Raw genomic sequence first — 17,789 nt, 5'->3', positions numbered from 1 at the left:
CAACACTCCACTGTGCTGCTTCAGACTTTGACACTCTAGCTTTGCCACTGTTGCTCCATCATCCCTCGCACCAACTGACTCCTGTCAATCTACTACTGTCATTAAGGGCTCCCGTAGCCGTATGTGATCCAAGAGTTTGGGCACCTCAAGGATCCTACTCTCATGTAGTCCTCCTGACTACAACTCAATATCGCCCCACCTCTTCTCTAGAGGTGCATGAGCACTCATGGCGCAATTATCATCGTCCTCTCCGTTAGCTTTCGCTGGAGCAGCCTTTGAGTCAGACTTCTCTTCTTTTCCCTTCTTCCGAGGGCACTGCGTAGCGAAATGACCCATTTCTCCACATTTGAAGCATATGACTTTGGATTTGTCCTTCTTCTTTCGTTTCTTCTGCCCTTGCTGTTTCGCTGATGCGAGAGCCGCATCCTCCTCTTCCTCCTTCTTGATTTTGATCCCTTTGTTGCTGCTTCCCGCCTTGGTCAATCCTCTGATCTCTTCTTGTTGAAGAGTTGCCCACATATCCTCCCAACTAGGAAGAGAAGCCCTGCCCAAGATGCTTTGGACAAAGGTTTCCCAGTGTTCAGTGACTGCATTCAGGGCAGTCTTGACCATGAATTCAGCATCTGGTGTAGATCCTACGGAAGTTAGCTAGTCATGAATACTTTGCAACCTGAGAAGGAAGGGATCTATTTCTTCTCCTACTTGTTAATCCATACAAGTTATTTACTATGTTCTACTGTAAATATCGAAGTAACTACAACTGCAACATTCACTATTTAAAATAATATGCCGAAACTAGAAAACTGAGCATAAGAGAAAAACATCACACAGGGCGCCGTTATTTTTGGACAAATGTCCCCGGAAAAACCCAATGCGGGAAAACTGGTGCAATAGATCTGAGGGTGTTTATTATTAGGCAAAATTTATTTCTGAATACAAACTCTGGATGCCTTGTTGGCAATCCAGTACAGAGAATATCACTTGGCAAAAGAAATTAGTGAGATTACCTCACTCTACACTGCAAGTCTTGGCTGATCCGGCAACTGAACCAACGAGTCCTCGGCTACCTCTGCGCTGCCCCTATGCAGTCACTGCGTGGGCCTGCATCATTGCCTTTGAGGCACTGCATCACCTCTCTGCTGGATCGATTTGCTCTCAGGAGCTTCGACTTCAGCCCTCCCAGCTCAGAACGTCAAACCCCCAGCAAAATCTCGGACTTCTGCTTGGAAGGCACTGCACTGCTCTGCGTGAGCCCTTCCTGGCTTTGCGTCACCCTCACTGGGCACTGTGCTGCCTCCTCTGCATCTTTCTCTGCCTCTCTGCTGCGTATTCTTGGCTCCGGAGAAGATTCTCCAGCCAAAACTATCTCTGCCCCTCTCTGCGTGATCACCATGAAATCACTGCGCTGCTCTCTGGCTCAACAATTCGATCTGACTGATCAACTCTCGGTGTGTTTTCCAAATGACCCTCAAGCCTCCTTAAATAATCTTCTTGTTGACATTCAACGACCCAGATTAGAAGCTAATCAATGGCTAATTATTTTTGTTTGATCCTTGTCTTCTTCTAGAAGTTACACCTACAGTTAGATTAATACCCATTAATTATTTTAATTTCCTAAGTTTAGACTTAGGGACCCATTAAAAATTATTAATTATTTTAATAAAACTGTCTCCGGGTGGAATTTCCCAAAACGCTTTCCGGGTTCTTTGGAATACATGTGCCCAAGCCTCCCTGCAAAATCTGAGACTTAGAGCACATCCAATGCTACCAGAAATCAACACTTGTAAGGTGAGAGAACAAGTTCACAGTCAAGATCAGTCAATCATCTAGATCACCCCTTTATCCATGTCAAAATGCCCAAAACATTAAGTAAAAGCACTTGATTACAAAATGGTTAAAGTACCTGTAGAGTGGTAACCCACTTTCATTCAAGAGGAATGCCGGATGGGGAGAGGTGTATCACTTGTGCAAATGGTGCAGGAATGTGGCATATCATCATCACTGAGCAAATGTAGGGCTGCTGGCTGGCTGGCTGTCCAAGATAAGAGAAATGTTTTCTCCTATAGGGTTACCCATTTTTGGTGGGTAACATGCCCTATGTTAAAAGCACTGGATTTCCTCTTTGATTTGTAATTATGGATGGAAATTGACTATTTTTTGAATGCGTTAATTCTACATGGGCCAACTAAATGTGCTTGATTTACTGTTTTTAAGAGCCTGGGTTTTGTGAGCGCATGCTTTATTTGCAGTCACTGTATTGAAGTTACTAGCTAGGAATAGCTTCTGGTAAGCCTTAGTTGATCTTACTTGTAATCTCCTCTTAAATGCCTGTCTTGTAGGAGTACCCTCTATAATGATAGTTACATGTTTTAAAGGTCAGTGACCTAATGTTATCGAGATTTTAATTGCAGTGTTCTAAACATAATTTTGAATTCTATCTGATTCTCTTCTGGAAATCTGGAGCAGCCTTCTTGCAAAGTTACGATGGCTTGATAAACATGATATCAGTGCAGCAGCAGAGTGTAAAAATCTTCTTTTTGGAGGGTATGGACTCTGATGCTGTAGTCTAACAGTTTATGTTCTACAGTTCTACTCATTCTTCATTTTTTTGTTACTTTACTTGAAGAAAGTAGTAATTGAATTTTGTTTATGAAGTCTGGATTATATGCATAGAGCAATTTGCAAATCATGTTTATTTGTAAATTGTAATATGACTGTCTCCTAGAAAATTTAATTTTAGCACCAAAATATGTATATTATAAGCCATTTAAATTGCAGACATAACTATGTTGCATGGAAGTTGACTGGGGAACTTGTAACTGATGCAACTACAGCCTCAACCACGGGCTTGACTGACCATTCATTTCAGGTTTGGTGTAAATTGATAGTATTCAAAATTTTGTTGGGTTTCCTATATATATATCTGCTTGGAAAAGATTACATTGGAAATCAGGTTCTAATTAGACCATCTGTATGTCCTTAATTTTTTTTCTTTAATTTTTCAAGGTTATTGGTTACTGTACTGATAACAAACTTCTTGATGACAACTTTCCTTGTGTGGCTTTTATGCAGTATGCAGAGTCCTTGATAAAGACAGTAAATCTGGGACACTGGTTAGAGATGCTACCACGTATAGCACCAGTGGACATTCCATGTGGTATGGATTTAAATCACTTAATGGTTGTTAAAGTATAGATGCATTAATGTTTAGTAATTTTTTTTTGAATTATACATCTTATATTTACAGAAAAATATTTACAAACAGTGAAGCAAAAAGTGGAAGTGTATCTACAATGGACATCATAACCTCTTCCATAATGCCACTAACAGTAAGATAAAACCAGAATAAGCTATGGGATCTAGAGATTGGGCATCTTTGATCAATAGAGTGGCCTTAGCCAGGTGCTGACGGCATACCTCATACCGCCACATGGTACAAAAAGTGGACAGTGAGCTGACCTCATGATCAAAAACTGACTTACCAGTTACACCTGAGTTTCCATGAAATAAATTGAAATCTGCAAGTTCTGCCAAACCCCAGAATAAGCAACCAAAACTAGAGAATGGAAATCTCCAAAAAATGTGGCATGCCTATGAACCTTGCCTTGACGTAGAATGGATTCTGGAATACCGATCCTCTACATATCTCTAGCAACTTCTGGGAAATTGACATTTCCAAAAAGTGCTTCCAGAGTTTCTGAGTGATGACAGACAGGACAAACTTCAAAGGCCATCAGAGAGCCCACTATTGGCCAGCTGGGCTTTGTTTGGTATTCTTTGATACATCACTAACCGAGTAAAAACACTTGTCTTTTAAGAAAGCTGGGCAGACCAAACACAATCGCTTCTATGCACCTGTCTATCTGTAAGGTCTCTAAGTACAGAAATTTATGAAATTACTTCTAGATTTGCAGACAGTGAAATTTGGGAAAACACCTGTTTGTTTTTCTTTGAATTTGATGTTGATCCCAGGTTGTTCTTGCTCCAATTTCACTCTGGTTACCAAATGATCGAAACCTCCCAGCCAAACTGGACACAATCTGTGTACCCAACTCCAAAATACTTCCAATTTGAAGTAATTTGGCCCCCGTGCCCAAAAGCTTCAAGAATAATTACTCAAATCTCCAGTTCTGAATTCCACTCCTCCAGATTCGAATTTCAATCTTCAGTTCAGACTTTCAGTCTTCAGTTTCCCCCTTCTCCCCTCTCCAATTCTTCCACGTACTTGCATAAGTAGTTTTTTTTCCAGGTGGTCACCGCCTTCTTCCACCGTTCTTAACAAATTAGATTTGGGAGTCATCATGTTACGTGTTGGAAGGTGAGATACAAATATTATATAACCTTAGATATCAATATGTTTGATTTTAATTTTTTACCTTTAATTTTAATTATAGGTATATTTATATTAATAGGTTTTGTAATGTTTATTATTTAAATTAACTTTATAAACTTTAATTATTTGAATAAAATAACACACACACACACACACACACACACACACATATATATATTATAATTTATAACTTTAATATTATGGTGGAGAATATTAATTTTATTCATTAATCTTATACTTATGAAATATTTATTATGCATATTCGAAGAGTCAAATTTTAGGTATTATCTCATTTCTTAATTATTTTAGGTACTCAAACCTATAATTATTTATTTAAACATTTTTCGTAATTATTTAATAAGTATATTAGTGCAAGGTATGCAATGTATGCATATGTAGCTATCATATGCATACATCATATACATGCTAATACATTCTTGTCTATAAATAAAAAATGAGTCATTACACTATCCTTTGGTATGGACACCCAATTCACTTTGTGGATCAAGGATAATGAATTTCTATGATGAAACATGGAATATACACGATGGGGGTTCCATTGGTGAAGTAGTGGACCAAAGCTTCACCCGCAATCCCTCCAAAACAACCGTGGCATCCCAATGTTCATTTTCAATAAATTAGTCTTTGGAAATAAGCCCTCTCAAATCCATAATTGTGTTAAATCTCCTTGAACCCAACAACTTGGCAATTTACCTCCAAGTAGATTTATCACAAATCTACTGAATAAAAGCACCACTGGGATCTTAACAAAGCTTAAACTGCAAAAGCAAATTAGACAACCAATTTAAATCACATAAGAACATACAAGTTTTTTGCCCGTAAACAATTCATCATTAATAACTTCGAACCTACTCTAGCTCCCTTACTGGGAAAATGGCCGTCTGAGGAAATTACATATACAATAATGAACGTGGATCTGATCCAGCTGATCAAGCCCTATCTCTGTCCTTCGATCTATCTCTTGGCTGATCTGGATCTCCCTTGCTGCTCTTTGCATCTTCCTCGGACCCAACACACTTGAATGGAAGTCCTCCACCCAACCACTGAGATCTCACTCTCACCGTGTCTTGTGCTTAAGATGTCTTGTGTAATGTTCCCAACTAAAATATTCCAATTTGCACTTAAAGTTTCTGAGTTTTAACTGAGTTTCAATGAGTCTTTCAATGAGGTATTTGGTCAAATACTTGGTGAACAAACTGCTGTAGGTGTGTTGTTCGTATTTTGAGTCACATTTATCGTTATTGGCAATTTATTGTTGGGGGACCAAAATGTAAATTATCGGCAATATCGGAAATTATCGGGAAACTTGAAAAAAATACAAAAATAATAATTTTTTTTCAAAGTTTTATTCTTTTAAAGCAACATCAACATCAAGCAAACACATTGTCTCACAGATATGAAAATAAAACTACGACATAAATTGTATAAGATGTCAAGTGGTACATCAATCATTGATACTAAATAGTAGATACTGAAATATGATATTTTTTCAAAGTTATATTCTTTTAAAGCACTTAACAAACATCAACATCAAAAAATTAACAAACACATTGTCACTCAAATATGAAAATAAAATTATAAAACTACAATATAAGATGCATAAGATGTAGATAATACTACTATATACTTAAGTTTGAAATATTGTATTTGTCATTTTGTCTTGACTTCTCAATCAAGAGTTCTGAGTCCTAATACTATAATAGTTAAAACTTAATACAAAATCAAATTAAAACAAAAATAAATGTATCTCATGAGATGATCATCATGAGGCATCTAGATTGTAGATACTATAAGTCCGTAACGATAATCTCCTAAGCTTTTGGTTCTCTCTTTCTAGAAGTATCATGAATTGAGTTCTTTGCAATAAGGACAATGTTTGGGGTAGTTGTAGGGAAAATATACACATCATGCCCTGGGATTTTGGCAAGGTGGTATTTCAAGTGGGTGATTCTGCCAAACATTTCCATTCCACAGAGCTTGTACCTCAACTTTGCTCTATTATCATCCTCACATGGCTCACCATACTCCCACATTTGGTCCAATGGCTTTGCCATTTTGTCGAGCTCTGATTAAATTTTCAGGTTTTGGACCTACCACACAAAACAAATGCGAAATTTCAAAAGAGGATATAAAGACGTAGACTCTAAATTTATAGTATACTAATCATGGAAAACAAAGAAAAGGAAGACAATTTCTTTTTACATACCTGGAAATAATTGTTGTAGCATTGGATGTGTTCTAGCCCTGAAATTTGGTGGAGAGGCTAGAATGCATGAGATTTCCAAGACCCAAAAATTGTTTCTAGAAATTCCACCTAGAAGTGACTTAATTAGATTATTAACTAGTTTTTAAATATTCCCCAAGTCTTAGGGAATATGGTTAATTAATCAGAATTAATTAAGTTAACATGAGAATCATCTAGAAACTCACACGGATCGACTTCAAGATGATCCTAGCCATTGATTAAGATTTAATCTTGCCCGTTGGAGTCCCAATAGAGGATTATAAGAAGAAGTCGATGAGCACTTGGAGAAATCACTTCTGCAGTTCAATTTTCTTGGCAGATCGATTTCCATAGAGCAGCAACAATTGTTGGAGAGCCATAGATTGAAGCAGAGTCAGTGAGGGGCAGAGACAGTGATATGGAGGAAGTTTTCCAAATCTGGAGAGGCAGCAACAAGAAGGCCGAGTTATTCCCAGTGAGGCAGCGCAGAAGACTGCGTAGTTGCTTCAGAAGCAAATCGATTCAGCCGGAGAGTGTTGACCACTACGTGTCAACAACCCATAGCAATACACCCCATTTTTTTTGCAAAAAAGGATAGTGCCTGATCGACGTGTTCATGCCGTCCAACTATCATCATCAACTTGATCATCATCTTATAATGTAAACCCATTTTGCATGTGTATAATGTAAATATTCTTAGCAGATCCGTGTCGTGTATGTAATTACCTAGGTAAACCTACTTTTCTGGTGACGATCTATATTCCGGAAGGTTGTTTGTCTCCCCGATCCATTCTCGGATGGTCGGCACAGTTTTCCTTCAGCCTTACCCCAAAGTCGGAATAGATTTTGTCACTGGGATCTTAGGGGAGTCCTAGTCTTCTAGAACGAGTCTATGTAAAAGTGATCTGGGAATAATCCTAACTATTTGGTTAGGTTATTTTATTACAAATTGCTTGATCTGCTAGATTATATTTGTGTTGCAAAACTGGGTAGTCTGAGGGTCTTTTGCAAATGGGTTTTCCCCCTCAAGATGTAAAAAATGTGAAAATCATGATGTAAAGTGTCTTGAGGGTTGGAAAAATAATTTATCCCCTCATAGGTTAATTAATTAATTTTTCTGGTTAAAAGTTAATTAAAATCCTAAGTCAGAAATTTAATTAATTCTAGGTCCTAAGTAAATTTAAATTCTCCAAAGGAAAAATTCGTTGGTCCTTCAAAATTAAATTTTAAGAGGTCCCGGGACCAAGGTAAATTGATTATTTTGCTAAATTTTTAGCCTTTGGTTCTTGGGGTTAAGTCAAAATCAAATTTTTGAGGAAATTAATTCAAAATTTTAATTTCTGAATTAATTAATATGCATTTAATTGAAAAATTCGAATTTCCTCAAGAATTTAAAATTTCGACGGATGAGATTAAAAGAAATTTTGATCCTCATCAGCGGTCGAGATTGCGTTGACAAGGATCACTTGAACTAGTCATTGGAGGATTTTATTTTTAAATAGGAAGTCATTTGTCAATCAATTCATCCAATCTCTGGATCATGTACTAAGCTCTCAAGCTCTCTTGTATCATTTTTTGAACTAATGCAAGAGTCTTTGGGGTTTCAACGTGCTGTAGTGTTCCTCTTCCTGAATTTATGGTAACATTGTTTTAATTTCTGCTTAATATTATGTGAAAGCTATCAATCAATAGCTCTCTTAAAATAATCTGAATATAGGTATCTTATTCAGTTTGTTGGATCTAGGGTAACATTTTTAATTTTGATTGGAGTAGCAGGTATCTCTATTTCTTCAGAATTTTATTGTTGTTCTATTTCTCTACTTGATTTGATGGTTGATCTAGTGTTTGCAGAAGATCTTTCAGGCTCTCATTGAGCATTTGAGGATAGTCTTAGGTTGGACCAACCAACTCTCAACACATATTTTCTGAAGAGCCTACTTCATATAAGCCTCAGGATTTATCTAACGATATTTTTTTTTTTTTGCAGGGTGTTTTTGGGCTAGTACCTCTCTAAAATTTCAAAATCTTTTAAATATTTTGTGAAAATTTTGATAGATCTGTAAATTATTTGTATAGATCTGTTATTTACTTGTGTAGATCTGAAATTTTGTAACATAATTTTGAATTTTAACACTTGCGTTTTTGAGTTTTTCTCTATTTTTGTACATATTGGGTATTGGGTTTTTCTCTTTTCACATGTGCAGGAATAGATCTGAGAAATCAGCCAAGAAAATCTTTAGATTTGAGCTAGATTTAGACCCCGGAGGGCAAGATCGAGGCTCAAAGATTGTGTGTAGGAATAAATCTGAAAAATCAACCAAGAAAATCTTCAAATCTGAGCTAGATCTAGACCCTGGGGGGCAAGATCTAGACTTAAAGATTGTTTACACGAATAGATCTGAGATTTTTTCAAGCAGATTTGGGGGTTTTGAGACAGATCTAGGCCCTGGAGGGCAATATATTGTCCCAAATTTGTTTGTAGGACCAACCATTAAAGATTCTACAATAAATCTGAAGATCTGAAGCAAAATAATTTTTTCAGAACAAGGGTTTCAAGTTTTGGGGCTCTTAAGCCCAAATCTGCTTTCTCCTAGCCTAACGCTAGTTCTATTGAACCTGTGCTAACTCTCATTTGCCCTAGATTCCTCTTGCTCCATTTCTGATTTGAATATTTAATTTTCTGAAGCTAATCATTGGTGGGTTTTTGCAGAAAATTTGGGTGATCTTCAAGGCCTATGGCCTAAAGGCTTGATCTCTAAACCATCTTTTTCCTCACTATTTGCTACAACAGTCATATACATTTCTAATAGTAGTGAAAAACACATCTAAGTGGTTTGAAATTAACTAAAAAATTTGCTAAATACATTAATAAGTCATTTATGTTTGATGTGTATCAAAAATTTAGCTTAGATCTACATTTTGGGCGATTGTTATCTCTGAATATCTCTGTTTCTGAAGTCTGAAATATAACATTGTCAAAATTTCATGTGGGTTAGCCTAAAATCAGTTCCTAAGTTGTCTAATGCATTAAGGAATTAATTTCTTGAGTTGGGCATTCATCATTAGGCTTATTTCATGTTTTAATTGATGGCTGTAATAAGTATATCAGATCTGATATAATTATGGAAATCACATCATAACAGGCTAAATTTTTTTGATAATTCATGTGGGCAAGTTTGGAAAAATTTCGGTAAATTTTGGCATAAAGATATCATTGATAGCTTACTGTTTTCATTGTCATATTGCTGCTGTCATAAAGTTTTTTTTACTGCTGTCCTAAAAACTAATTTCTGAAAATTAAGTACTCTGTCATGGAATTGTGATAAAATGCATATCTTTTGTTTCATAAACTGAGTATTTTTCGAGCATCTAATATTAATTTGTGAAGACATTTTTGTTCTCTTTGAGCTATAATTGCATTTGAAAGAATCTAGAAGATTTGAAATAAGCTTGTGGTCTAATTGTGATATTGCTAAGAAGTTTATCTTTCAATCTTTGTCTATGGAAGTGAACATTCATTTTGACAATTAAGGGCTTTGATATATAACTTTGAATCAGATCGTAGCATAAACACTTTTCATCCTTGAATCTAACTTCATCTCATCTTCTAATCATCTCATGCGTTTGCATAATTAAATTTTACTTCCAAGCATAAGCTTGGTCGATAGAGAGATAGGTACCCATCAATCCTTGCTTGAGAAACTTGTTTTTAATAGTACTTGAAATGGTGACCTTGCAGTCGTCAGAGCCATAACTCTTTGCAGCACTGGAGGCACCGGGTATATTAGATTTTCAGGAGAGGTATAGTTAATCACACCTTAGGGTGTTTTGCTTTATTTTCTCTCTGCCAATTGCTACGAAATTAGGCTCAACACAGAAATGATTGAAGGATTCTATTTAAATAGGCATTTAACTAAAATTAACCAAGATTCTTGCATCTCACATTAGTTTTAGGATTTGCATTTCATATAAGATAGTCATTCATCTAAGCAGCAGTTGCTAATCGATTACTTGGTCTTAATTTCCCTAGCAAGATCGTTGACTCCATAAGGCACTGGTATCAATTGTTTAAAATCTAATCCAATCCTATAAGTCTTGCTAAATATAAATCAAGTACTTGGTCGCTTTACCGTGTCTCCTGAACTGGCTCGTTTCCAACTAGTTCTCCTTCATTCCATTTTCGTAGGGTCTACCACCCTTAGCCTGCTGTATGGAGACAACTTAAACGGAGAGATTGGGGATCAGGGTGACAACCCCCGATCTGAGCTGTTGTCGCAGTGCCTAGACATACTGTGCGACAACAGAGAGATATTTGTTTTTAGTTCTAGAGGCCATGTAGAGGGTCCAAAGTGCCGGAGAAGCGATTTCCTCAACATAGATAGGCATAACGACTTCATCAGAGGTAGTTCAGAGGCTAGACGTCATAGGGTCTGCACAGAGCAATGCAGAGGCTGACGCAGAAGGTCCAAAAGGATGAGTTTTCGAAGAGGAGTTCAATCGAGATTGCTTGTCGAAGAAGCATAATTCCCTTAAATAATTTTGGCCAGATTTACTTGCTGTTTGGATTGCCAGTTGGGCATCCATAGATTGTACTCAGATTTCAATGCTGCATAATAAAATAAAACCCTCATTTGCTGCACCGATTTTCTTGCATTGGGTTTTTTTCGGGGACTTTTGTCCAAAAACAACGGTGTCAATTTTTATGTGTGTGTGCTAGCATTTCTCAGTTCCAACGCTATTTTATTTCCGCATTTTTTAGTTGTGAAGGTTGCAGTGTGTTTATTTCGATGTTGCCGTAGCAATAAAATGAATAATTAATTCATCAGCTAGGAGAAATAATACCGGCTGCTGCAATAGGATTCCAGTTGTAGGAATTTTCCCAGGGTATCAGAGTGTGAGTGATCAACTGGGAAGATCAGAAGGGGAGAAGGGAATTTCGCTTTTCAGTGGGACTACCAGGCCGAAATTCCTAGAGACTGCACAGATATTTGACAAGCAGGCCGAATTGTTGGGGCAACAGTTCGATTTTTAAGTTGCAGGGTTGCAGAAAAATCGAGTTGCCCAGATTAGCGATTCCAGTAGTCAAAGGGAGCAACTGCAACTCAGATTTTCACTGAGCAAATTCCTTGGTTGGATGTAAAAGGTTTTGCAGCAGCAAAATCAACGTCGGGTGGAAGAGAGATTGCACACACAGAGGGAGATTTTGTGAAAATTCCTAGATCTAACAATCTCTGGAATCCTACTGCAACGAGCTGAATCTACTTCACCTAGATCGTAAATTACATTACAAACTTATTTCAGATTTCTTCTTGAAATATTGAAGTAAATTACTTAAGCAACCTACACCAAATTGAATATGATTATGAAACATAGAAACTGAGTAAGGAAATACAAACACATAGGACAACTATTTTTGGACAAATGTCCTCGGAAAAACCCAATGTGGGAAAACCAGTGTAGCAACTCTGAGGGTTTATTATTATTAAGCAGTAGCAAATTCTGAATACATCTTTGAATACCTCATACGGTTTTTCAGTTACAGAGAGATATACTAGCAAAAATAATTGTGAGGTTACCTCACACTATCACTGGAAATCCTAGTTGATCCAGCCCCAGAATGATTGTCTCCCCGAATTTTTTGGCTACCTCTGCACAGTGTCTGCGTCAAGATCTCTGGGGACTGTGTCACTCCTTTGGCTGGTTGATTTGCTGCTCAGGAGATTCGATTTTTGCTTCCTGGTTTCACACCTTGGCTCCTGCCTTCTGAAATTCGAATTCCTCTGCAAATTTCAGACTCCTTAATGGCTTTTGTGCTGCCTATGCGTGGCTATGCGTTAACCCCTATGGCTCAGCGTTGCCACTGCTAGATTACCCTCTGCCTCTCTCTGTTGATGATTCTCCGGCTGAGAAAATCACTCTCTCTCCGGAAGCTATCCCTGCCCCTCTGCTACAAGAAATCTCCTCAATCGAATTTTCCTTGTGAGAACTTCTCACTTCAGAAAATTGATTTTTTGATCTCTCTTGGTGTATCTTTCAAATGACTCTCAAGCCCCTTCTTATATCTTTCTGTTGGACAACCAACGACCTAGATTAAATCTTAATCAAAGGCTCAGATCATTTTGGCTTGATCCGTGTATTTTTCTAGAAGTGTCACTCATGATTAGATTAATACCCATTAATACTTTAATTTTACTAAGTTTAAACTTAAGAACCCCATTAAAAATATTAATTATTTTAATAAAATCACTTATGGGTGGAATTTCCCAAAACACTTTCTGGGTTCTTGGCAATACATGTGCCCAAGCCCCCTTGCAAAATTTGAGGCTTAGAGCACATCCGATGCTACCCCAAATCAACACTCCCTCTTAGCAAGGAATGTGCTCTAGCAATACACTCCTACTGCATACTGTTCTGACTCTGAAGCATCGTCCTCTATGCTACTGATGTCTGACATGCTGTCCACCAACTACTACGCTGTTGCTGCAACTGTACTGCTGCCTTTGACATTGTCACTGCCAATGCTACATCTGTACTACAACTCCCTCTCAAATGCTACATTTGTTATGTTGCTAGCACTGCCACTGCTAACACTGCATCCGTACTGCAACTCAGTTGCTGAGAGAAGCAACTGAAAACACCCAAGACTGGACAAGTATCCAGTGGATACACCTCAGTGCTAAATGCTTGACTGCTTCTAGTCCCACGCTGTATTCTGAAGCCACTGTTGTGTTGAAGCTCTGCATTGTGCCTCCTCGCACAACTGCCTCTTTGCTATGCGGTGCTAACTACTGCATCTGTCGAATCAACACTCCATGGAACCAACTGAAAACTCCTCCATCCCGCTACTACTGATCATGGGCTCTCGTAGCAAGGTGATGATCCAAGAGGTGGGCTCCTCAAGGATCCTGCTCATCTGTAGCTCTATCGAACTACAGTTATATATCAGGCCACCTCCCTCCTAGAGGTATCTTGGCTGTCATGGCGAACTCCTCTTCCTATTCAATCTTTGCGGCTGCAACCTTAGGATCGTGCTTCTCATCCTTGCCCTTTTTCTTCAAAGGACACTGGGATGCATGGTGTCCCATCTCACCATATCTAAAACATTTCACCTTGCAAACATCCTTCTTTCGTCTCTGTTGCCCCTGCTATCCTTTTGATGCAAGGGCTGCGTTATCCTCCTCCTCTACTTTGGGGTTCGACCCACTGTTGCTACTGCTTTCGTCAAGTTTGACCTTGACCAGATCTCTCCTCAGCTCTTCTTGTTTCAGAGCTGCCCACATCTCGTCCCAATTTGGCAATGCTGCTCTACCCAGAATACTCTGGACGAAGACTTTCCATTCATCCGAGATAGAATTTAGAGCAAGTCTCACTAACTCCGAATCCTGAGGTGTATGCCTTGCAATTGACAACTCATCATGGGTCTCCTTCAGTTTCGTGAGGAATGGATCCACACGTTCTCCCTTCTGCATCTGCGCAGATCTCAACTTTTGTTCTAAGTACATCTTCCGCTGCTCGGAAGATCCCTGATATAATGTGGCCAAGGCATCCCACATCTCCTTAGCAGTCCCTCTGCTAGCAACGTGACACATCGCGTGATCCTTGACTCCATCCAGGATCATCCTCTTGGCCTTTGCCATCTCAGCTCTGTACTTCTTTAGCAGATCTAGATCAGTAGGAACAACGACTACACTACCCACATACGTCTTGAGGGCATGGTCATCTAGAAGGAAAGACATTCTAGCATTCCAGATGATGTAGTTGGAAGCTTCGTCCAACTTGTCCTAATCCCTCAAGCCCCTGGTTGCCATATCCTCCGAAAACTGTCGAACAACTCCCTCTTTCTCCCTACTGCGTAGCTTTTAGGCTGGCTTATGCACTCCCTGATGGAGTTGGTAAGTTTGCTGCTCCTCTACTGCCCAGTAACTGAGAAATATTGATTTCCTCGACAAGAAATCACTGAGGAAGTATTCCCTCACTATGCGATCTGCTTCCTCCTTCTGATGGATTTTCTGCCCAACACTCAGCTTGCAGAAAACTGCATCCCTCTAGCTCTGCGCTAAAGCTCTGTGTGGCTCCCTCTGCATCGGCAAATTCTCGATCAGGCAGTCTTACCTCTCTGTCGGCTCACTCAGAGAGAGACACCCATGAAAATATAGCCCTTCTGGCTAGAACTGCGCAATCCCTCAGAGCATTCGAACTGCTACTTTCTGCAGCAAGTTGGCCCTTGTTTCAGTGATAGATCTGCTCTTCCCTGTTTCACATCAACACCTCTGATACCATGTGAAAATTCCTAGATCTAACAATCTCTGGAATTCTACTGCAACCAACTAAATCTACTTCACCTAGATCGTAAATTACATTACAAACTTATTTAAGATTTTTTCTTGAAATATTCAAGTAAATTACTGAAGCAACCTACACCAAATTAAATATGATTTTGAAACATAGAAACTGAGTAAGGAAGTACAAACACATAGGACACTGTTATTTTTGGACAAATGTCCCCGGAAAAACCGGTGCAATAGCTCCGAGGGTTCATTATTATTAAGCAGTAGAAAATTCTGAATACATCTCTGAATATATCACAGGGTTATTCAGTTACAAAGAGAAATACTGGCAGAAAGAATTGTGAGGTTACCTCACACTATCACTGGAAATCCTGGCTGATCCAGCGCCAGACTGATTGCCTCCCCGACTTTTCTGGCTGCCTCTGCGCTGTGTTTGCATTAGCCCAACGTCAAGCTCTCTGGGGACTATGTCACTCCTCTGGCTAGTCGATTTGCTGCTTAGGAGATTCGATTTCTGCCTCCCGGTCTCACACCCCGACTCCTGACTTTTGAAATTCAAATTCCTTTGCAAATTTCAGACTCCTCACTGGCTTCTGTGCTGCCTCTACGTGGCTCTGCGTCAGCCCCTCTGGCTCAGCGTTGCCACTGCTGGATTACCCTCTGCCTCTCTTTGTTGATGATTCTCCGGCTGAGAAAATCACTCTCTCTCCGGAAGCTATCCCTGCCCCTCTGCTGCAAGAAATCTCCTCAATCGAATTTTCCTCCTGAGAACTTCTCACTTCAGAAAATCGATTTCTTGATCTCTCTTGGTGTATTTTCCAAATGACCCTCAAGCCCCTTCTTATATCTTTCTGTTGGACAACCAACGACCTAGATTAAATCTTAATCAAAGGCTCAGATCGTTTTGGCTTGATCTGTGTCTTTTTCTAGAAGTTTCACCCATGATTAGATTAATACCCATTAATATTTTAATTTTCCTAAGTTTAGACTTAGGAACCCCATTAAAAATATTAATTATTTTAATAAAATCACTTCTGGGTGGAATTTCCCAAAACGCTTTCTGGGTTCTTTGGAATACATGTGCCCAAGCCTCCCTGCAAAATTTGAGGCTTAGAGCACATCCAATGCTACCCCAAATCAACAGATTTCTCTCGAAGTGTTTCTAGCCAAGAAATCTAATTTTCCCAGTTGCAGATTGACAGTAGCGGTTAGCAGAACTGCGCATTCCAGAAGAGAGTGCAAGTAGCAGAGCGAAGGAAGAGGGAATTTCCAGATCAGATCAGAGATGGGCACAACTGGGCTTAGAGATCTGGATAGGTTGGAGGGAGCCTCTAACTATGTCATCTGGAAGGTTAGGATGTCCTTCCTTCTAGATGAATATGGCCTGAAAGGCTACGTGGATAATGTGGTAGCAGTTCCCCAAGATGTCAATAAGCTCAAGGAGTATGTAATGTTCCTAAGTAGGAATGTAAGTGATATTAAGCGAATTAACTGTGCATCAGCATATAAAAATTAAACACACATCAAACATCCATGAAAATGCTGCCAATAAGGAATCACTGAGCCATATTATTAAAAATCTGCAGGCTAGATACAATATGAAATGGAATGGTGCACCTGGGCTTGTCCCAATGAACAAGCAAGACCAACCCCAGGTGGGAAAATAACTGAGTTGAAGGCTGCCCAGCTGCTGCACCACTCTGCACTGCGCTGCCCCAGTAAACTACTACCCTGCTGAACTTCGACTAGCTGGAAGGTGCTCAAAAAATGCCCATAAATTTTGTGCTTTTAGTCCCGGACTCCTTGGACAAAACCCAGAAAACAAAACCCAGAAAAACCCAGAAGGGAATTTAGCTGGTTTTGACTTTGGATTTTCGACCTCCTTGGAGCCTCTCCCCAGCTTCGACTGCCAATTTCGACTTGCAGGAAACAACCTGCAAATCCCTCTGCAAACTCCTCCAAAATGCTGGTTTTACTTGTGCTATTCAACTCCAAGCTCCCTGGATGGCTCTTGGCCAAGATCAACTGCTCCCCAAGTCCCACGAATTTGCTGTTAGATGGCCTCTGCACAGTCCCTCTGTCCAGGAATTCGACTGACTGCTGCGTTGGTCTAGCTGGCTGCAAACTCCAGCGAAAATGCCTTCTCTATACTGCCTCCTCAACTCTCGGATCTCCCAGCAAGCAATGAATCCCCTTGCTAACCTCCAACTCCTCCTGCGTGTTTTCTGGCTGCCCAGGAATACGCAGTTCCCTCTCTGCGCTGATGGCTAAAGTGTGTTGCTGTCCTTGACTCCTTGAAACTCCTGTTAGAACAACCTCCCTAGGGCGGGCACGAATGGTCCCCCGAAGTAGAGGTTGAATCTCCCACGTGAGAGATTCGTGGCTAAACAGCTAGTAGACTTGCTAAGCAACAAAGTGTACAAGTGAGTGTTTGTTTGCAAATGTAGAAGATGGTCGAAAATGAGAGCTGATCCTCCTTTTATTACCTTGGGCCTCCTTAGCCTCATGTGGGCCCCTCCATCCACCCATTCGATTTCCCTCCAAGCACATCGAATGGCCAAGTTCGAATTCCCCATGTGGGTGGCCCCCACATTCCACTAACTCCTAAATAAAGTCGAAATTGCCCCATAGTTCCTAAGTCTAAGTGTGGGGTCCTCCTCCTAAGTCAAAATTGTGCCAAAAATGTGTAGCTGCACCCTGTGACTAATGTCTTTGAGAAGGGACATGACAGAGTACAAAAAGGAAATGGCGAAGGCGAAGCAGATGATTTTGGATGGAGTCCAAGATCATATAATCTCGCATATTTCTGGCAAGAATACTGCTAGAGAAGTGTTGGTAGCCCTCTCTACGCTATATCAGAGTTCTTCTGAGCAGCGAAAGATGTTTCTCCAAGAGAAGCTCAAGAGCATCAGGATGCAGAAGG

At 39.6% G+C, this 17,789-nt stretch overlaps 1 protein-coding gene across 3 annotated transcripts in view; it reads left to right on the top strand.

Annotated features, from left to right (window-relative positions):
- The window catches only part of LOC149142720 (uncharacterized), a 517,619-nt gene that overhangs the window by 92,505 nt on the left and 407,325 nt on the right, over positions 1 to 17,789 (top strand). For all 3 annotated transcript variants that reach the window (XR_016264192.1, XM_089447323.1, XM_089447324.1), the window contains exons 5-7: positions 2,467 to 2,544; positions 2,779 to 2,869; positions 3,073 to 3,157. Coding sequence is in view for 2 of the 3 variants with exons in the window: in XM_089447323.1 (XP_089303449.1) it covers positions 2,467 to 2,544; positions 2,779 to 2,869; positions 3,073 to 3,157 (254 nt within the window). In the remaining variant the exon portion in view is untranslated. The remainder of the gene's footprint in view (positions 1 to 2,466; positions 2,545 to 2,778; positions 2,870 to 3,072; positions 3,158 to 17,789) is intronic.

Source organism: Pinus tabuliformis, chromosome X, assembly GCF_031772625.1.
Source record: "Pinus tabuliformis cultivar Carrire ecotype Pingquan chromosome X, CPIR1, whole genome shotgun sequence".
NCBI lineage: Eukaryota > Viridiplantae > Streptophyta > Pinopsida > Pinales > Pinaceae > Pinus > Pinus tabuliformis.
This window is presented reverse-complemented; position numbering and strand designations above follow the sequence as displayed.